The sequence below is a fragment of the Atractosteus spatula genome, chromosome 9, assembly GCF_055471065.1.
Source record: "Atractosteus spatula isolate fAtrSpa1 chromosome 9, fAtrSpa1.hap1, whole genome shotgun sequence".
NCBI classification, from domain to species: Eukaryota; Metazoa; Chordata; class Actinopteri; order Semionotiformes; family Lepisosteidae; genus Atractosteus; species Atractosteus spatula.
In genome coordinates, this window is record NC_142714.1 from 42,098,288 (window position 1) to 42,121,506 (window position 23,219).

General features: G+C 39.9%; 1 protein-coding gene across 2 annotated transcripts in view; it reads right to left on the reverse strand.

Annotated features, from left to right (window-relative positions):
• Positions 1-17,338: 17,338 nt before the first annotated feature.
• Positions 17,339-23,219, reverse strand: part of nhsl2 (NHS-like 2) — a 100,291-nt gene continuing 94,410 nt past the window's right edge. For both annotated transcript variants that reach the window (XM_088925148.1, XM_088925147.1), the window contains one exon: positions 17,339-21,390. In XM_088925148.1, coding sequence (XP_088781274.1) covers positions 21,063-21,390 — 328 coding nt within the window. In that variant the 3' untranslated portion in view covers positions 17,339-21,062. The remainder of the gene's footprint in view (positions 21,391-23,219) is intronic.

Below are 23,219 nucleotides of genomic sequence, written 5' to 3' on the forward strand. Positions count from 1 at the left end.
ACTGTACGTAGCTGCTTCTGTAATAATAATGAGTTTCCCTGCTTGGTCACTATCATTTAGGAACTTTTCTATTTTATTTTTAAAAATTTGACCTAATTCCCCAAAATGTGTCCCTTATATGGTGCACCACAAATCTCAATAACCATTCATCCTTTGGATGGATCATGAATAACTGTGGAGCTGATAATCAAGCAGGCATTAAGAGAAAGGGTCGGAATAAAGCAGCAGTAAATGTTTCAATGCTGACATCATTACCCTTACCCCAATACCCTTTTCTCACCCCTTTCTCATATAACTATGGTTCCCATATTTTATAATATTATTCAGGTGGGTAGCTGCGTCAGCATGCGTAGGCTGCAAAGGAACAAGTAATAGGTTTATTCCATGCTGAAAAGAGAAGAAAGAAAGACCACACCTGAAGAAGGCTCCACGGCCGGAACATTGTGTTCTTTCTTCTCTTTTCAGCATGGAATAAACCTATTACTTGTTCCTTATTATATTATTACTGAGGTAAATCCTAGCATCATACTAACAAGCAAACATGTTGAATAGGATGGTCTCCTTTCTTGTCATTTACTTCCTATTTCTGATCTTTGAAAACGGTTCAAGCATGGAGACAAGGGCAAAGACAGCAAGGGAAGAGAGACTTACTCCACCATTTGTTACTCTCATCTGCGTAGCTGTGGCCTGAAATGCATGGACAGACTTAAACCAATGTCTTTTTTGATTGAGCCCCCTGGTGGTTGGACCTGAGTTCTTCCCCTGGAAATATAGCTGGGGTGAGGGTCATAGCCCCATCCCTTCTGGAGAGGATCAGGGTTGGAGATACATGACATGGCCACTCTGCCAAAACTCCACCCTCTCAGAGTTTTCCAGGCTCGCTCCTGAAGGAACACTTTGCCTTCTGGTTTTTGCTCCAGCTGAGTTTTTAAAATTTTTAAAATGTGATCTCAGTTCTTAAAAAGGTTAAATGGGACTGGTAATTAACATCAACCTTGCATCATTTTCTGAGGTTCTGCAGTCAAAAGGATCTTTGTATTCTTGTGAACATGTCTGAAAAAGTGGTTTTCCCAACTGTGTAAATTCATCATAGCTTGATCCCACTGAATTAGAGACAATCATCAGAAACTAAAAGAGAGGCTGCTTAAAGTACCGAAGCAGTTGGAAGCAGTTGGAAACAGTAAACACGAAGAAGGGATTTTTTTACAAATTTATCATCGAGAACGGAAACAAATTAATGAAAAATTGGAACATGCAAAAGTATTCATTAGAGTCACCCATTAGCACTGGGCTAATTTTGAGTTCAGCTGGAACAAAAACCAGCAGTCACAGTGTTCCCTCAGGACCAGGGCTGGGACCCCCCATCCTATTCTATAAAAACACACGTGAATGAAACTCACGAGAGCAAGTCTTTCTCCAGACGTCGATGGGAGACTCCTCAAGCTGAGGAAATGCCATATCCTTGAAAGTAAATCATAAGATTCATGACAGCAACGAATCCTCCCCATTGTTCTGCACCCATCACCATATTATCATGAAATAAATGTAACAATTTATAAACAAACAACATTCATCAAAACTTTTGTCTGTGGAGGGGGGGAACAGATTTTCAAATACATTTTGTTAAGGGTTGGTTCTGGGAGGAACACTTTAACTGTATTTGACAAACTCCCATGAAGAGACGGAATCAAGAAATCAGTTCATCGGGATCTGTTTAGATCATGGTTACCTGTCGTATTCCCTGGCAGCCTCCAGTGTCGTTCCTGTTAACAGGTTACTGTAAAGGAGTACCAGGAACCCGATTATTTTTTTTGGCATATTTACGTGAGAGACAACACAAGACTGGATTTTGTATCCCTGCCATGAAGAGTGTGATCAAGATCTGCCCAGAACAACCCGAGGGGCTTGTAACAAAGTTGCAAAGTAGGCGTATTGTTGTAACTTTAGACAACAAAAAAGGCATACTCCGACAATCTGAGCACTGTGTGTAGCAATGAATCACAGATTCTGGGAACTTGAATACAATGCTGCTTTCGTAGGTTAGGCAGTACAAACATATTTTGATCATATATCTGGTCTTTACCGATAAAGGACTTCTGTTCTACAACATTGTGTTAAATTGGAAGAATTCGGCTTCTGTTACCATCGTTTCTGTAGTTGAACAAAACCTAACACTAATGTAGTCAACCTACAAGTAAGTTCCCTTCTAATCTACACCATATTTCAGGTTATGTTCATTTATAAACATATATTTATGAAAACATGTGGGAAAAGAAGTTACAATATCACATTGTAAACATTACCAGTAAATACGTTTTAAATATTGGACATATTTCTTTCAAACCATAATCAAAATGAACAATTCTTGCTTTATTAATGTGTTGTATATTGCGATCAGTATTTTAGAACTGTAATGTTACAGCACAATAGACAGAGCCCTTTCATATATAACGAGAAATGCCAGAGGGATATAACACAAAGCACAGGCCAGAGGAGGCACAAACAAATCCATCTGCTGGTGCACCTGTTGGCTGAGTTTTGGTGCATCAAACAGTACCTGAATGAGGCATTCATGCAGAAGGCTATGATATACAGTACTGTTTTATGGGTTTCAGAGGTATATTAGGACAGCTGGATAGTTTTGCTCTCTTGAAAAGAGGTGATTTTCATACACTCCGGTTTCATTGACTCTCTTACCGTTCCTAGCAGAAAACCATGCTTAATACTGCGTGTGAAGAGATGGTCATTTAGATGCCTATCTAAACACTACTGAGTTACAGTACAGCTGAATTTAGGCTGCAGGCAAGGAGACTGCTACCCAGAATAAAAGTTGACACCGATGCCCTCTGCTGTGAGCTCAGGGTTTGCACCCAAACAGTGGTCCAGGACCATAGAGTGAAGAAACAGAGACAAACGTAAAGAGAACAGCTGGCCAGAACTGTTCTAGTTATATGCATATTGGAAGGAAAATGTATTAGTAAAAGGAAGGACTGGGTGTCACAAGCAAAACTGCTGGTGTAAAGTAAAAAGGCACACTTCAGAACACAATGGGGAAGCAGGCTGGCACGTACAGAGTAAGGTCACCCAGACTAGGGACGGGTGTGAATATGGTGAATATCGTCACCAGGGATAAGAATATGAAATCACTGCCTTTCAGACAGCGCCTCCTCATCAATTCATACTGAAGTAGGCAGACCTGTTTCATAGAGGACCTTTGCAAAACACGAGCAGACATCTCCCTCTTTAAACTAAACGCAGTTTGTGAACATTGCTGATAACCTCTGGAATGGTAGCTGAGTTTATTGTTCAAGGGGCACACAACATAATTGGTGCCAGAGTGCAAGCAGAGGCTGGCAAAAGCATGTTACAGTAAATACTTCTTGAAGTGCTTTCATCAGGTTTTATTTCGGCTCCCAGAACGAGAAGCCACTGCTTCCCTCGTGGATAAATCATCCACACGCAGCACACGTGCCTGGTCAATCATTATTTTGACCAGGAAACCCATTTAAAGGTTACTGCTGCAAACAGCTGTGAAACTTTCATCCTTCCTGGCTTCATGTTTAGAATCTGATCAGCAGCAGCTCTCAGCTCCAACATTCAGAACCACAACAGGTTCTGTTTTTCATCCTTCCAGTACTTGTGCATCTAAAACCACCTTGGTGCAAGCTAATGAAAGTTCAGTGTGGATTTGAAACTAATTTCCTAGGAATTACTCCGGACAGCCCAGAAGAGAGATGCCATCCTTCTCATTCCCTCACCTCTGAGGCTCAGGCATTTCTGACTGCCTTTTATAAGACTGGCTTCTTACCTTCTGCCATAAGCCTATACAACGCATCCACCTTGCGTCTGGGCAGAGGCAACATTGACAGTGACCTGTTTCTGGACTGAACAGTAAATTGATACATCTGTTCTTTTTCTTTTTCCCTTTTACAACCGTTTTTGTGCAATATATGCCAGGGACCTGTGCAATACATTTATATTTATATTGTGCAATATGACTTTTTTGTGTACTGGTTTGTTCTTTGTGTGTTCTGGACTGTGAGTAACTCTTCTTAGTGCACTTCTCACTGTACTGATTGTATTGTATTATTATTATTGTATCATTTGTTACACTATTGCTGTGTTGTCTGTGTTAAGCTGCTGTTGCACTGCAATTTCCCTCACGGGATCAATAAAGTATCTATCTATCTATAAGACACAGCTTGCATAGACTGCTGGGTTGCCATAAATGGCATGTAAATATTTAAATCTTAACACTGAATGCAAATTCCATGTCCAGTGCAAAAATGTCACTCTTTCTCCAGGGGCTGTAGTTGGCTAAATGAAGGAATGATTTAATTCATACGATGGGATGTAATAACTGGAAGAAAATGGCAGTGAAAATTAAGGACTGAAATGGGCTTTTAGTGATTCTCCAAAACTAATCTAGAAGAACTGTTATTGAGTTACTTTGTAAGCCGAGCATCATCTCAACAGGTTTGATAAAGGCACATTATAGAGAGCAGTGTTGAACTATGTAAGAATGGGCAGCTTGAGTCAACATGCAGGGAAGTAATACAGGTAAATGGCAAACTAATAATAATTACTTAGTGCTTTAAAAGTATTTCCACAATGGCTTTCTAAACACAGTCATTAATAAAAGAGAATCTGGAACAGGGAACGATTTACAAATAGAGAGATCAGTCCTGATGATAAGAATGCAGTTTATGCTACGTATATCAACATTAAAGGAACTTCATGAATACTTCAGCTGCTTTTCTGGGCCAGTGCAGGGTGTACTGTATGTCTGTTTTCTGTTTCAGAGGTACTTTCCTGTTTCATCATGGGTATCAGCTACTTAGATGGCTGATTGACAGGCTCACACTGATCGACCTGAGCCAAAATCTAGCAACTGAGAAGTCATGTGCTTTGTGTTACCTTTTTTTTTAAAATTCATTGTGGTCTGGTTCAAATTCTGAAACGACAGGCGAAGGCTCAGCCCATGTCTGAAATAACGAGATGGAACAGTCTGAGACTATCTGGTTTCTCTGTTGTGAAGGAACAGAGGTGTACCAAGTACATAACAAAAGATAACTGCATAGCCTGTGCCTGTCACATACTGTATCATGCCTTATACAAGCAACAACATCCAAAGTGCATTCATTTGAAATATTACAGGAAAGCCACAAAAGAAATGCTGAAAATGGAAAAACATCTTCATCATTGCTAGAGGGAGGAGGACAAAAGACAACCTTCACTACAAGCCTGTTTAGAAAGGATATCACAAACCTCTTCCAAGGTTATTCTAGGATGAATAATCATGTTGAAATTCCTAGGAGCAGTAGATGGGGCTCAAAACAGGACCTGACACGTCTGGCACTAGGTTCAGCCCAACTTTCAGGATCACGTTTTGATGAGGTGATGTCCCACCTGCTCTACCAGTTTCCAGATCAGTATTGAGATCGGGAAATACCCTAAGGTTAACCATGCATTGCCTGTCAGGGAAAGATCTATGGGAATTCCCATTGGCTGCTATAGATAAGTTGGGAATGTATGAATGTTTCATGCAGTGCTGAGGTCATTCCATTGCTTAAAACACCTGCAATCCACATCACCTGACCAAACAGGTTTTCTCTGGGTGAAAAAGTGAAGGCACACAGAAAAAATAAAGAAGGGGGAAAATGTTTTCAGCACAGACAGACCCATTTTATGATATCTTAGCCTTCCACTGGGACCTTCAGGGAGAAAATTCCACAGTAAAAAACAGAATGATACCAGTCAGATTATAATCCCTCCATGAGCTTGTACATGTTGACAGATATTTAATGTGCCTGATTAGGTATAGGTTCCTTCAATTCCCAGAACAAAGGTACAGAATTTATCCAGGAATAGGCCTGATAATGAGAATGGGAGGTTTGTAACACACGTACAATATATATATCCATGATCTATATAAGTGATGTATATTGAGAGCCGTATAAAATTACTGTCAATGTACACTTTATATTCTAGTACTGAAGATATTTTAATCAAACCTGTAATCTGAGTTATTGTGATTTGTTCTAGACGAGAGCGAGAGAAATAAAACCATACTGTACTGAGCAGTCCTGAAATTCACGTTAGGAAACCCCTCTGATTCTGTAAGCATGTAAGCATTGGACTTTAAAAGCAGGGACTTTCAAAGGGTTAAGGATTAGCATAAAGTACCACTGGACAAAAGCCATTTATGCAGAGGACTGCTCCCCAGACAGTACACCAGCCCATCACAGGGAACAGGGTGAGACTGAACCCTGGACAGGATGCCAGCCCATCGCAGGGCACAGGGTGAGACTGAACCCGTCGCAGAACACACACACTATTTGGTGACACCCATTAATGTAGTCAGCATGGCTTTGAGAGGTGGGAAGGAACTGATGCAAAAGGGGAATGACCATGCAGGCTCCACCCTGGCAGGTGCCCTAGACCAGAAGCTGGGTCCAAGAGTGGTGAGGCAGGAGTGCTGACTGCCATAAAACCCTTTCTGAGCACTGCCAGCTGACATACCTTAGATGTTAATACCAAATTAAACAGTTTCGGTAAGAACTAAGCAATTCCCGTTTCGCATAATTAAATACCACTTGAATTCAGGGTGGTGGCAAAAAAAAATTGGAGCAATTAAGCTGGGAGATTTTGATATGCACAGCCGAGAAAAACTGCCAAAATGTGATTTAGTAGAGAGGTGGCTACATTTCTCATTAGAGAGTGAATCATTTTCAAATTTCACAGTTTCATTTGGCCATATAGAAGACTAATTTAGCAATCACTTGTTAAAATTTCAATGCAAAAGGTTAATAAAAATGTCTTGATGCCAATAAAAATATCCATCATACCAATTAGTTTATTACAAACTCACTTATTAAGTAAATTACAAATGACATTATCTTCATGATACAAATTGGCGTTTCTTTCAATCTGTATCAATGCCTCTGTTTAGTACATTATCGACAGCCATGAAGAACTGATTATTTCAAAGCAAGCAGGGATTGTGGCATTCTGCATTATTCTTACTACTGTAACATGTATGACTTTTCAGTTCTTGACACAGGAACCGTTTTATATCAGTTATTTCTTGTTTTCACATCTCACACTAAAGAAACCAGCATATCAATATAAAAACCCCACCGACACAGTAACGCGGAAGGTGGCAACACTTACTGTTAAAGACGAGTGAATTTTGAAGGAATGCCAGAGCATCTCATTGAGAGAACTGGAAAAGTCCATTGTAGCGGATGAGAGAGCTCACCTCTGCTTCTGAAGTGAAAGCACCTTTGCAAAGCAACTAATGCAGTGCCTCAAGGTAGCAGCATGAACAAAGTTCAGATCCCTCCCATTTCCTTGGAAGAGCTGAGGGTGTTGCTTCATTCTGCAAATGAAGCAAAGCCAGACTCTCTGCAGGCAGCCAGGGCTCCTCTCACACAGGAAATAGGCAGCCATTCCAGTGCTTGAAGAAAAGTCTACAGTAAGTCCTGACTTGACTTTAACCAAAAATGTACTGCGAGTCCTGTCAATTGCAGTTGTTCGATGATCCCCACCTGTCCGAACTGGAGCAATGTTGCCAGTGGTGGCACAATTACACCATCCCACTTCGGAAAAGTGTCTAAAAAATTTTGACAGCAGTCGACTACAGCCAGGGGTGCTTCTAAATAGTACTAGACATAGAGGAATGAATCCATCTGCAATCACTAAATTTTACTTCGTATATCTCATTTGAAGGTTTTGCTGACCTCTATCCTCCTTCACATATACAGTTTGGTTATTACAATTCTGAAAAAAAAGGTCCTTTGAAAACAATATATACATTACTTATGATATACAAAAGTTGATATTATTGGCAGGAGGTGAATCCTTTTGCTGTAAATGCAAGGAACTATTAATTTATTATTGTATTATTTTAGTATTACTATTCAATACTACAGTAGCTCCTGACCGGAAGGTCCCGGGTTCAGTCCCAGGTAGGGGCAAGTGATGTAGCTTGCTCTGATTCCTTCCAGAGGGCTCCTGGGTCCTTGCAGATTAGAAAATGATTTTGTGCATAAAGTGCGTCAACATTTTCAAAAGGTTCGAGACTTGACAACATGGTACATTCCTTATGAAAGTTTTCTTAGGAAACTGCTAATCAAAATAATCTATATATAGAAAATTATATAGAAAATATGTAATATATAATCATATATAGAAAATTATTAAAGTAAATATATATAATGAAGGCACTTTTCCTTTTAAAATGATAAATTATAATTTAGTCCATTTCAGGTGGAATTGAGGGAATGCAATTTTTAATTTATTGTCGGACATAACATCTTTGCATCAGTCATTAAAGAATTCGAACAGAAGACAAAGCAGCAGCTTCGATTCTGAGATGTCTATAGAAACCCCTGTTTAGAAATCAACAGAAATAAGAAAACTTTATCCTGGGCTGCTCGCTAAATTTCAGTGCACATGCCATGACTGCTGCCATGAAACAGTCAGATTAGAAACTGGGGTAATCCCAGACCAGTAAGGCACTGCAGTATTTTCGAGATTAGAGTCCCCAAAGTGCATCAATATTTTCAAAAGGTTCTAGACACGACAATACGGTACATTCATTAAGAAAGTGTTCGTAGGAAATTGCTAAGCAAAATAATCTATCCTGCATCCTACACACCTCTGACAGAACATTCAGTGCTGAGGCAGATTAGAAATTGATTTTGTTTGCATGGAGATAAATTCCTAGCCTTGTCCTAGCCAAGATCCCCAGTGACTCAGCCTGTGAAATAGTCTGTTCACATTGCAGGCTGAACCCTACAGATTAGGAAGTGCAGGTTTGATTCAGACTTGTGTCACCAGACCAGGATTCTCAAAGAGGCAAGGCAGTAGGGGTCCAGCCTGGGTGAGATTGAGTCAGACATGGAAATCTCAATCTGTAAAATGTTCTCAGGGAAAAAAAAGTAAAGTAAAGGATAGTATCGGTATCAAAGCTGTTGATGCAATACCTGGAGCCATTTTACGTAATTTACTTTTGACTCCAGCTGTGATGACTAAATACAGTATATTCTGATGTTCTTCTGCTCGGCTCAGTCATTTTTAGTCTTTACAAGACTAAAAAAGTGTCAACTTGTCCAACAAGTGTCATTGGACATTACCGGTTGTCACCACAGAGGACAACCTTAACATAGCTTTTGCTTTCAAAGAGGAAAGGTCTGACGGAATTGAAGAGATCAGATTCTGACTTCTGTCATTTTATTTATGTTCTCTAGACCTTAGTATTGCTCCCTGTTTTCCCCAAATCCCCCAGTGATCAGGCACAGGAAGATGATCTTTATACAAGCATTTGTCGAAAATGCCGCAATTTTCTAAACAGGACATTCTCGACCCACCAGATTTCAACTACTCCTGAGGTATCATCATGTTAATATCCACAACAAAGCTGTTTATACAGCTGGTTTATACAATCCGGGCAAACAGGTGAGGCTCACCACAGACCTGTGTACATGAATTTAACAAAACAATAAAAGTTGATACCATATTATAAACATTGTCAAAACTCAAGTACGACTTAACACAACAAAATTCAAAATCAGACTCCTTCAAACCATGCCTCATAGCTTCTCTCTTGTCATTTCTAATTTAAAAAAAAATGTGAACCTCCTCTCTCTTCACTATATGATTTCACAAAGCCCTGATAGCACTGATATCCAGCTTTGCTATGAAACAATTGGCTAATTCTCCTAATGCAAAACGTTTCTGGCATCTTACAGCTGAGCTTCACTCAGATTTCTCAAAGTGAAGGCTAGACAATTCTTCCAACTGTTGCAGAATTACAACATTCTAAAATTTGTCATTACCAGATGAGTCAAGGTTTTATGGGTAAACAGAGCTTTCTAAAAACAACTATGACTTGAATACTACTGATAAAGAAAAGAGCATAATAAAACAGTTTTCAGGAAATGTTTTTTTTTCTTCTTATGGAAACAATCAGCCCAGCCCAGTGTTGTGGATTTTCTGTGTGATTATTATAGATTTTATAACAGGAAATTATGCACTTCTGGGGAGAGAGTTTGCAGGGTCTGTAAATCAAGCAGAATAAACACTCTTTAAAAGGAAGAGAAGCAATAATTCAGAATAAACCTTAAGTGACGTACTTTAACTAGCATGACTATTTTAAAACGGTGCAGCCATCATGGCTGGCAACACACTTAGCAAGTTGCTGTGGAAACTGAAAATCTTTGCTAATTTGCAAGGCTATGTCCAACTTAAATTAGAACATAAACATCTCTACATACCACATGGGTAATGAGTGATGAGATTTGGATGAGAAATGTGCCTGGTTTTATTTTTTCCACATTCTCCTTTCATTTCTCTTTTACTGTTCTGTATTATTCATCCTTCTAATCTCGTCTGGGCAGCCCAGACTATTTCAAAAGCCTCATGTGTAACTAGACACCCTTTAGAAGTGACATTTGAAACACCACCTGTAATCTTTAGAAAATGTAGGATAAATGAAGAAATAAATGTCTCACATAAAAATGGAACCTAGTTCACATGATAGGGCGCTATATCAGGGTGGCCCCACTTTGTACCCATGCTGCCTTGGATGCATCCCATGGAGGACCCTGGTCAAGCTAGTACCCTCTGTTGCTTACTAAATCCTGCCACAGGCACTATAACATTATGATAAATAAGGATCTCCTTCAATATCCTTCCATTAATTATCAGAAAGTCATAACTTGCACAGCAGCCCCTGGGACCATAGGATTCAATGTGGAACACACTCTGGAGACACTGGTTATCCCAGCCAGCATGTCTCTGGGAGCTGGCAGAAGAGCCACAGGCAAAGTCCTCACACAACTGTCCCAGGACCCAGGAGCCAGGCCAGCCTCTTCTGTAACACATTTAACATTAAAATGGAAAATCCGACTGTGAAATATTAATGGATGAGTAAAGATGATCTGAAACGATTTGTGTGCAAATTGTTTTACCATCTTTCACCAAGTGATTGAATGACAGTTTGGCCAGCTGTACAAGTTGTGTTTTTTCTTGCCGGAGTCTGTATACTGATTTCAGCACTCGTATTATCTCTAACTTTAATTACACAGCATTTGCTATATACTTGTTATATTTCTGTTTCAACCCAAGAAATCTGCTGTTGACTGGGTTCAGATACAGGGCTCAGCATGGTTCAGATATAGTGCTCTGTACAGTGATGCACTCCAGAGAAGGGTCAGGTTAACCCATAGAAAGCCTGACAACATCTGCCTACATCCAGAAAGAGAAAAGCATAATACAATATTAATTCTGTTAAGGTTAGAGTGGTCTCTAAATGAGCTTAGGATTTGCAGTTTTCTACTAATTACTGTGGTGGGAATGTCTTTTTTGCTTATAGTCTGCTTTAGGGCCACATGCTCTGTCATAGAGTTGAGGGTGCCCACAGCTTTGCAAGAATCTCCAGCCCCTCTTACAGATTCCTGATCAGACTAATACAGATTTCTGTACCTTGCAAGTGCGACATGATGTAAAGAATTATATATGCAGGTATATCTTGGTATATAAGGAGCACAATGCAGAAACATCACTGTCCTGGCTTCTGAAGAGTCTTCAGGTTCCCCCAGTTGGGGACAATCTTCTGATACTCCTTTGAGCTCTGCAGATCAGATGCTCAAGGCTGGGCAGGAGATATGGCTTTGAGATATGGCTCACATGTACATACAACAGTGGCAGCAGACTCTTAAGGTGGAGTCCCAACACAGGTCCACAGGACTTCTGCATGCATTTCTGTGGAACTGTAGATACTGGCTTTAGACACCATTGGTCATACTTACAGTAACTCATGTAAGGACCATTGCCCCACCACAGCCTTGCGTTCTCCCTCTACCAAGTACACTACCAGCCTTCCCATAAGTTCTGCTTTACTTTTTCGGGTTCCAGGTCTGTTCCTCACATCATCACATAACTGTCGATAACCACCAGTGCAATTCAGGGTCACAGTGGCCTGGAGCTTATCCTACGAAGCACTGAGCGCAACCTTGATGGGACGCCATTCCATCAGAGGAATGGACACAGACACAAACACATACACTCACACCAGGGCCAAATTTCCCAGACATCAATTAATAGCGTGTCTCTGGACTATGGGTGAAAACCAGAGCACCTGGAGGAAACCCACACGAACACAAGAAGAACATACAAACACTATGCTAATAGTGTTCTGGGGATTGAACCCAAAGCCCTAATATTGTGAGGCATGAGTACATACAAACTCCATGCAGATAGCACCACAGGAATTGAATCCAGAGCTGCAAGGCAGCAATGCTAACCACTGTGTCAGCCCCAGCTTTGTTCCCGGGCTTTTTAAATACTTTTTTTCAGCATTTTGCAAAGACTCAGATTGCATGCCCAGCTTGTGACACTGATAAGACCAGACAAAAAAGAGAGTGGTAGATTCCGAATACCTATATTTGTTTTGTGAATGTGGCTGCTGGGCTTTCTATCAATTTAATACACTGTAGATATGGGTCTCGGTTATGTTTTCATTATCTGCTAAAAACAGGATTTTCTCCGTTTTTCTTGTATTGAAACCTGTTGATTTCAACATGATGAATGAAACACTCAAGAACAGACAAAACTCTTTTGATGCAAATTTTTCTCTGTTGTTTCCCAGCTCTCTGAGTCCATTTACTTTAGGAGGCAAAGAGGTTGTAAAGTTAAGATAATTATAGCTGCTGATTTCTCCATTTATCAAGAGGACCAGGAGCAGGAATGAGACTTGCTTTCTAAAATGACACATTTGACCAACTTTCATTGGATGATGCCACCTGAAAGTTCTGATTTTGGTACCTGGAATGTTGAAACCTGAGATAAATTATTTATATTCAAAATAAACATAAGATAGCTGTGTCACTTTACATTTTGACATAGCCTTTTTTACAAGACTCTATTTAGCACCTCTCAAATATGTTGGCATTGGACATTTTCATCGGATGCACTCCTCTAATGGATAAATACTTTACAAATGTTTAGAACTGATTTATAAAAGCGCACAGTACACGAAAATGATTATTGTGATTAAAAGACAAGTTTTGTCACCCAGTGCTCTGACAAATTCACACTAACATCACACAACAGGCATGTTTTAAAAAGCTGCACTTGGAAGTAATCCTGGGTTCACATTACATCTGGGCAGCATCTGTGTATGGATATATCAGAAATTGTAAACTGAGAGTGCCAAACAGGCTCCCAATGTCATTTACATAATGTCCCACTTGATCTGAGAACTTGGGTGATTTCCGTGACAAAGGGTCCAATTAAAAAATTCAGCAAAACAGATTCATTAACATTTCTTCAGACTGCTTACTCTACTCATGCGATTGTATTGGATAAAATAAGGCTGTTCCTTTCTATACATACAGTAACCACTTTGCAGACTAGACTATGAAACAATACCAAGAACCAGTGCCTTTTCAAAACAACATATTTCATTTAATGCGTTGAGCTGCTATACCAAGTACTGATGGCATTCAGAAATTCACCATTTATAAATATGATTTACAATGTACACTCCTATCCATCCATTTTCTAAACCTCTTTATTTAATACAAGGTCATGGGGGAGCCAGAGCCTATCCTAACAAGCAACAGGCGCAAGGAAGGATACACCCTGGACAGGACTCCAGTCCATGACAGGGCAACATACTCCTACAGTATGCACCAGCAAAATGTTTATTTCATGAAACATGAAATCAAATTGTTCTTCGACTGCAAAAGCAAAATACGACTGATTAAAGCCAAGCACACATCCTGGACAAGAAGCAGCATGATTTCCAACTGCATCAATATTCAGTTTAAGCATTAAGAATTAAGAACACAGTCATGAAAAAATGGCACTCACATAAAACTTCTAAACAGCACCACACCATTTTCAGTCACGTGATCCAGAAATCTAGTTAGCACAAGAAATAACGGTGCACATGTTTATTCAGCTGCTTAAACTCTAAGAATAGCCATTAACTGACCATTAATAAGTCTTACCGCTTACTTCAGAGAATCACCACAACCTTAGCAACAAGAAGTGCAGGTTGTTCTTTATAGAATTCAACATACAGATCTCCCCTTCCACTATTTCCTGTGACTATCCAACTAGCTGGGAATACCTCTTCATACTTACCACATAATGAAACTGCGTGTCCATAAATACAAAATCTTCAGGCAGCATCCACTGGCTCTACAAATTTCTAATTTTGGACGTTTGCTAAGTTCCTGTGACTTTGAACAGGAAAACACTGCAAGAGTCAAGGAGCCCCAGATATCTCCTTGTGTTTTCTCTCCGCTGGTAGGCTGTGGTGGTGGTGGTGATGGCTACTGCACTCCAGAATCTGGGAGAAGAACATTGTACCAGCAGACAGGCTTCCTGTGTAGCGAGCCACAGATATCTGACCAACTTGGCGACCCTCAGCTGCCTGCCCTGTCAGAAACCGGAAATGTGCTGCTGGCAGCAGAACACAGACAAGCACTTGCCCCAGGAAAGCATGACATTTTTAAACTGCAGGGTTAATGAGGAAAGACAGGATACCAGTCTCCATAATAACCAGAAACAGGAACGTATATTTATCATATGGAACAATTGACTATATACTGCAACAGCCTCGGGCCTCAATAATGAAAGATATGGCAATCAAAAGAAGGGTTTCTATAGGAAAGCAACACAAAGTGAAGGCAAAACACAGGAAACAGTTAGCTTACACTGGCTCTGCAGAAAACAGTAGCACGGACCTAACTTAACATACCTTACTGCTCAGCACCTATAGAACTGGCTACACTGCACATCTAAGGAGGAATAGCAGAAGGCAACCAAGTCCAAGAAAAGATGGTCGATAGATTATAGTGACACCTTTTTCCACCCTGGCTATACTCCATCTTCCCAACAAACCACGTAATTGCAATTTCAGCTTACAAATTAGGTTGCATAATATACCAACGTTGAGATTAAATGCACAAGAGGGCATTGTTAAGGAATTATATTTATTCATAACACGTGTAAAGTGTCTTAATCTAAATGCTATGCTACAATGGGGGTGGTATCTAATTTCTGCTGGAATCCCTAAATCGGCAAAAAAACATTGTAATATTAGAATTTATAAAACTTCACTCTTCAAAAATGGCTCTAGATATAATGGCCAAAGACACAACAATTCACAGTATTTACAGTACATGGTCAGTTATTAGTTTAGAGAGAAAAAAGAGTTTTCACTCCAAAACTCAATGTTTCTACAGCCTGTTTTCTTCGAATAGTAAGGTTCCCGAGGGGAGAGGTTTCACTGCCGGGCATATTATTTTGAATTTCACGAACTCAGTCAATAGACGAGATATATTGACGCATATTGACGAGAAAACCGGTATCTAAAATGTGCCAAAACGACATGCCTTTTTTTTTCTTGGTGACAAGTTGTGCGTAAGGAGAAAAGCCAAACGTCTTTAAATGTAGTGTTATGGAACGGGCAATCAAGTCGTCTGTCCATTCGTAAAACTTCCTTTGTAGTTTTTGCGCAATGTCCATTTCTTCTGTTCAGTACTGTAGTGATGTCTGAATGAAAATCGCTCTGGTTGAGGGCGTCAGGAAAATAATTTTATCAAGAAGAACAAAAAAAACTGTTTTAGAGAATTCATGCGCTTAAGGCTATAATTACGTAATAATCGCCGTTGTAATTAGTAGAGATTACCTTTGCAATGTTGTTGACATTCTTGAAACATCTAGATTAAGATAAAAGCATATTAGTGCTCGAAAAATATGATGTAAAAGCTGATTTGGAATACTGTAGTGTTCCGTCTCTAGGAGCGTTACCGTTTATAAAAGGGAGAGGTGCGCCCTTTGAACAAATAGTGCAACTAAACTAAATAACTTGACTAAATATTACCTGCAGGGCCGGCATTAGCTTTTTGCGGGACCTTGGAAATGGGCCTTTCCAGATCACGATTTGCACATGTACTGTACTACTATCATCGGCTTCCATCACAACTTTATTTTACAACTTAGAACATAACATGAATGATATAGCTAGAAAACGTTAATCAACCAGCTTTGAAAAACCCATAATAAGTAACAAGAACAGGAGGCAAACATTTGACAAAGATGAAGTATTTTTAACATTGCATGTAATAAAAGGAGCATGAATAACAAAAAATAGTGATAAACAGGATCTCTGTAACTCCCACATTTTAGAAAACCAAAACTTACAAATCACTGCACTGAAATCTTTGTAGAAATTAATTGCAGAAATAAATCTGAAATTAAGTAAGAAAAAAACAAGTGCAGGGAAAGTGGAGATGGAATGCTTGCTGCTAGACCTTTGCGCTGAAGAAAAGTGCAATTACTCTGGAGTACCAGCAGCCTTTGACCCTTGAACACCAGGTAAGAAGAAAGGATTAATACAGGAATGGGACCGGCATCATCTGGAAGGGCCCGACAACATTTAAGTCCCACAACATTTACGCCTGTGCAAAATATTTCCTTAGTGTTGCATAAATGCATTACAGGGTTTTTCTTTTTTGAAATGGCCTAACAATCCGCTCACTGAAAGTGACTTAATCAAAAATGTTTTATTTCTGCCATACTGTCCAGTTCATTGGCCTACACCATAAAAACCTTCAGCTTTGTGTTGTGGAGAACCATTTCCCCTTTTCTGTTTTCTGCCACAAGAGGGCAACAGCTGTTCTTTTTTGTTAACAAATGGTTCTGTTCTATACTGTACCAATTTCAGAGTAGCTGCTTGTACTTCTCGCGTTCCGTGAAGAGAGGTAGCAGGTTAAAGTCAATTTAAGCTGAAAAGTGTTTTCCGATATTTAAGGGTATTTTTCAAAGGTTCAAAGTGGCTGAACTGAGGGAGCTGCAAGGTCTTTGCTATCAAGATATCATTTATCACAATTTTTGTATTGCAAAAGCTGTATCTTCTGGATAGACTTTAATTAGCTAAGGGTCTCACTTTTTCCTTTTCTGCGAGATTCACTTTTATGCTGTTGTATTGTCCAATGTTGTATTTGTCCAATGTTTATGTATTAAGAAAACTTCCCCAAAAAACATTTGGACACAAACCTTTAGATAAATATGAAAAATCAAACCAATAAAGGAATTAAAGCTAGAAGAAATCTTAATGAATCAAAATCTGCCCATATAGTACTTTTGAAATGAACAGTGAACTTCTGCCTCATCCTTGCGTGTTCTGTAGTGCATTATTGTATCTTACCGACCTGACAAAAGTTCATCAACACAAACTTCAAGCATATAAGAGATTAGATCTCATATTCTAATATCGCTCTAAAGATGAAAAAAAACACCACTGACCAGGTGTTAAGCAATAAAAATAATTTATTTAAATGATATTTCATCACATAGACAAGAAGTAGCTGTTTACAGAATCACAGCTGCATTTAATACTGGTGGAATAATTTTAATTATTTCTTTCCTATAAGAAAAAAAAAATCCCACTTTCTGTTGTTGAGATTTAGGACACATGAAACCCGCGGGAGTATTTTTAAAGCTTCGTTTTGGTCATCCCTCAAACTTCACGGAAACGGTAGTGCACCTTTCTGTTAGCACTCATGTTTTCAGAGGTCTCCTGCTGTAGGATCCTCTGGCTTTTTACTGATAACCTCATCAGTACAATGGATTACTCCTCTCAATGCTCACTGTGACACGGTGAATAAATTGGTGCTTCCGGGGTCTGACTATGGGGTCATTTCTAACTGGAACCAGTTTTCACAGGGAATAAAGGAAAGCTTTAAAAGATGTGAGTACTGTGAGTAGTACAATGGAAAGCAAAAGGAAGAAGGGTGACACACCTGAAAGGCAAAATAAGGCCTGTAGCTCTGTCACAAAACAAAGATATCAAGTAGGGGACAGTCTCCACCAGAGTCATTGAAATCTGTTTAAAGCTAGGATACACTGGCTCCAATGCAGTCTTTGCATCTTACAAGAAAGATCTGGAGCTGGCACATCAACTGGGACCTGTTGACAGAATTATACAGTGTCTTCTTCCACAGCTGCCAACTGCTGGCAAAAAAAAAGAAGGATCGGCAGAGCACAGCCGTCAAAGTTCAATTTCGGAACCATTCCAGTTGTGCAAGGGAACCAATCTGTTAAGATTGAGCTGCTGTAAAAAGAGGTTCCTCTGACTCGAGGGAACCTTGGCTATTTTAAGACTGACAGGATGGCTCTTGGTGGCATGCTCCAACTTCTCAAACTTCGCAAGTCCACTCTGGGTCATTTTCCAAAACCGATTGTTTTTTTTAAGAAATTGCTTTTCCATACTTTGGTCATCTGTTGCTAGATCGTTACCATTTCAGATTTCTGGAATTCTACCTTTGAGCAACACAAAATGCCAAACTATCCAGCAATTACTTATTATGAATGTCAGGCAATTTGTCCTTTTCAGAGGAGGGGAACAATGAGGTTCCCTGTGTTACACATACTGTACCAACAGAAGCTTCAGCTTTCTGTGTGTGAAGATGAAAGGGCCAGACTTGAAGACCTCAAGCATAAAAGGCTCAAACAACTTCATGAGCTATAAAAGTGAAGGGAGTGTGTCTCCTTTAAAGACTGCGTGGAAATCTTTGGAATGGTAATTCAGTATCCTTCCTGAAAGGACCGGCAATGCTAAACTCATGTGGAACTTGTGTAGCTAAACTTGATAAATTTCATTAAAGAAAAGTGCTGTGAACCACAGACGAGTATCTTAAGGTGTAGCACCACAGAGTGAACGTGTGTTGTGATTCAACTTGGGGGAAACTACAGAAATGCCATGTGAAATGATTATGGTTAAATTTCCCATCATCAAGAGGCAGAAGTTCCACATTTTAAGAGATCTAGCCATTCTGAAGTGCATAATCCTTGGAGCTCTTTTTTTTTTACTCTGCATCTAAGCTTCTCTTTCTTCTGTCAGAAGGAATTTCCTTTCACAAGGGATTAAAACACAGATGGAGCACACTGAAGAATAGGTACAATCAGAATAATAGTAAACAGAATTTTAAAAAATCACGGTATACTGCTAAGGAAGTGCAATACCAAGGCATTTAAAAAAACACAGAGGCACTAATGCCTGAGTTCAAGGCAAACAAACACTTTTTTTTGTTTCATTCGCTAAATATTTAAAAACAAGTGTCACCTCAGTGTTTCCGTCGCTGGATACCTGAAAGACTTGTTGTTGTGTTTAAAATCCAGCATCGTCTGCTGTGACAAGGTCGAGAGAGATCACAAGTCAAAGATTCTTTTCGGTGTTGGTCAAAGTCTTCAAGATGGTGTCCAGACCTAATAGCACCAGGAGTTTCTGCTGCAGTCTAGAAACCCAGTGAATGCCATCGAGCTTATAGCTGTTCTCGTGAAGGGAAAGGTGTGCGGAAATGACCCAGTTATTCTGTTTGGAGTCCTCTTTGTCCACTGCTACTGTGCTGTACCTGCTTTAAAGGAAAGATTTAATGGAAGTTCAATTATTACTGTTCCTTGGATTTACATTTCGACAAAGAACCCTCTGCCTGAGGGATTGCTTTTGTTCTCACACATTTTTCCAGACGCAGGATCCTGGTTTCAGCATGAAAGGGAACTGAAGACTTAAGCTCTTAAGGGTTTGTGATGGTGAAGCCAAAAGTTTTGCAATTTGAAGACAAATGTTACAGTAAAAAAAAGGAACTGTTCAGTAGTTGTTCCCCCTTTCGAACAGTCGTACTTGTCTCTCAAGGTAAGAGGAGATCCACAGAGGCTCAGTGCACACCTGGAAATAGAACGTACTGGTGGATGGCAGGGGCTGGGCCAGTCTGTGACTTGCGTTTCGGAAAAGACCAGAGGAGGGGCTGTAGAAAGGGATCCGTCGCCATGGCCACCTCGCAATCTAACGGACAGGCTTAACCCTTCTCCCTGAATTTTTGCTCACTTCTGAAAAAGTACGCCATGTCAAAAAAAACCCAAAAATGAAAGGGTCATCCAAGTGTGCAAAAACACATTCAGCCCTTGTATAAGGTTTGCAAATTAAAAAAAAAAGGACAAGCTTGACAACACGCTAACAATCTGGCTTTGATGTGTGCACATTACACTTTGGCCAACACAAGGTTCAAATAGTACTGAGAAATGAGCACACAGGCATATCTATAACTTAATGACCCTTCAATTTTGTGGGATATTTTCTATAAGTATATATATATATGTTGATATAGGCAGTGTGGCATTCCGTTCTAACCATCTGAGCTGTTTGCATTGCCATTTGTAATAATTTTCTTTGATCCCAAGATAGTGTGAATTCACTATCATCAGATACACTATTTAAGCAAGCCTTGTCACACTTTGATATAAAAGCTTCTCTTTTACTAAACAAAGATCTTCAAAGATAGATATATATATACACATTTCTATATTTACAAGATAAATCAAATACAAATTCAACATTAACTGTAATTTTAATAAAAATGCTTTGTATAATGAACCATGCATTTGTTGAAAGTGCCTTTTTTCAAATCTGTGGGGCATTAGGTCCTATTTGCCGAGTTTGAGTTGTCTATGTATTATTATTTTGAGTTTCACTCTTCGATAGCATTCATCAACCGCTTTCTTTGTTTTGTTTTTTCAAATTGATCTCAATATCCTGCATGTGTTAGATCTTTCCAAGGTGGGTTTTCAAAAATCACTCTTCCAATGAAATGTTGGTAGAGAAACACGAATTTACTCTTTTCTCGTCTGCCATCAAAGCACCTATTTCCTTGATGTCCTTGATGGTCCTAGTAATGCGCTATACTTATTTGCAGTAAGTGAAGGGGAGTCTGGCTGAGAATAATGAAACTGTTCCACGATTTCAAGGGAATCGCACACATGGAGTCAGATTGCCGTACTCAGAGTCATGCACACAGATATCTAATAGTGCAGGTCTCTAGCCTCTCAGAGCAAGAAGGGAGCAGATTAAAAACAGGATTTCAACCTGTGTTGAGCCAATATGCCTCGTTTGCTGGAACCATCCAAAGTGTAGCAGAAGAGAAGATGTGCCGCAGGGCTCCTGAACATCACATCCTTGCTCTGTGTAACCGGCCTGGGAGCTATCAGTGGTCTGGAAGTGGCTTGGCGTTGCTGGTCTGTTCGGCTTCAGACTGAGAAAACTCGGTGACCCGCCGGGCCAGAGGGTTGGTGCTCTTCAGGAGCTCCATGGCAGAGACGCGGGCGCTGGCACTGGGCTTGTTGCTTTTCTTCTGGAGCAGGGCCATGAAGTTCTCATTCCTGGAGCTGGATCTCGGGGTGCTGCTGATGCTGCTCAGAGACAGACTCTTGTACTCGCTCATGGGGACGGTGTTCTTGACCGGAGACACCAAACTCTGCCTGCTGCCAAAGGAATCCGCAGGCTCCCTTCTGCCCAGGACTTTTCTTTTTGACCTGCCGGGAGGGAAGGAGAAGAGAGCATTTGGGCAAACGTGCAGAAACGTGCTATCTCCAAGAGCATCCAACTTGGCTTACCAGTATAACCACTTAACCAGCAAATGGAGTTGAGGACTGAGCTGTCTTTGCTCCACAACCTGATATTGCTCACAAAGCGCCCTTATGGGAGGATTTATCTTGACTGGAGGAGTGATCATGGACAACATTATAAGCTCAAACAAGCCAGGCAGGTAACAGACATCACTGATGCACAGTGTGCAACATTACATTGGTGAGCTCAATCTCACCCAACCCTGCACAGCAGTCCCAGTGGGCTGGTAACATAGCCCTGATTCAAACTGGGAATGCCTGGAGTGGAGGACCCAACCTGCACTCCATGTGGCTGAACCACTCAGAATATCCTCAGCTACATTCTAGAAAGACATGCAACTTGTCAACTTGTCATATGGACAGGGATCGGTATCACTCAAAGCCATAGTTAACTTTTCAGTAGGATTTCTGCTTTAATTTGGTGAAAAGTACAATATATGAACAAAAACAACTTTTTTTCTGACAACCAAAAACTGCTAAAAAAATCAATTTCAGAAAAACTCTTCATCTGCTTCTGGATTATATATATATTTTGCAGAAACTTTGGTGAAGCCAGATAATTTTAAGAGCTTGGGAACATTTGCTAATGCAATTCATAGTGTAAACAGGACACAAGCTGGAACAAGAGAGAGGAAGACACCACAGAGATGAAGCTATGATTAAATAAGAAGACAAAGTGAATGGAACAGGCGGACTGGACCAGAACATGTATAGGTATCAATGCAGTCCAGTTCAGGCAGCAGTGATTGTGCAAAACTGTCGTCTTCATCATCAGTTGCTAATATCCATGGAACCTACAATGCAAAGCTTTTTTCTCCATGCTAGTGACATATATATCTTACATATAAGAACTATATAATTTTATATATAATATGTAGATAATCTCTGGTTGGTCTTTAATCTCTGAATATATGCAATGCCATTTGTTTAAAAAATGACCGAGACTACAAAAAATGAGACTACAAAACTAGAAGAAATGGGCAATCTTAAAAAGTCTTTTTTTTCCCTTTAAAGATGTAGAACTCCACTACTCAAAGCTGGCCAAATGTGGTCCCAGCGCTCCTCCTGTCTGAAAACAGCAGAAAATGTGCCAGGAAAGGTTGACAGAGGGACACCAAGAGGACTATCATGTACCGCCTCCTTCCAACAGCGCTATTCTGGAGCCAGATATAGACTTAAGAAAAAGAATGAATATTTAAAGCATGCCATCACTTTGGCAGAGAGGTTGTTTTGCTGAAAGCTACACAAAGAAGAAGCAAATCTTAATTGAATTGGAGCCAAGGCACATGTTCGGTCATAGTGTTCCTAGAGAAAGCCCACCACCATGCACGGTTAATTTAGCAGGCACTGTCCTTTTATAATGTGCTACTCCCCCTGGACTGTAACAAACTAAGCCTGTTGTTGTTTTCATCTCATTAAAGTATTTACATGCTATACTTTACGGTCACACTTTTATGTTATCCTTCAGTTTACATTTGCACAATTCTGCCTTCACTTACCAATCTGGCTGAATAGGTAACTTCATCTTAAACTAAAGGATGTATAAATACATTTTTCTACTGAAAGGAACTTTAGTGCAAAGGAATTTCAGTGGACACTGTTTTTGTTTCAAAAATCTTGTTGCAAGCTTAAGGGAAAACAGAGTACTGTTTTCGAGACACTCATTGTTGGACGTCAGCTGTTCTTATTTATGAAGAGCTGTGGAATGCCTATGCAAAGACAGGGCTGTACTGATA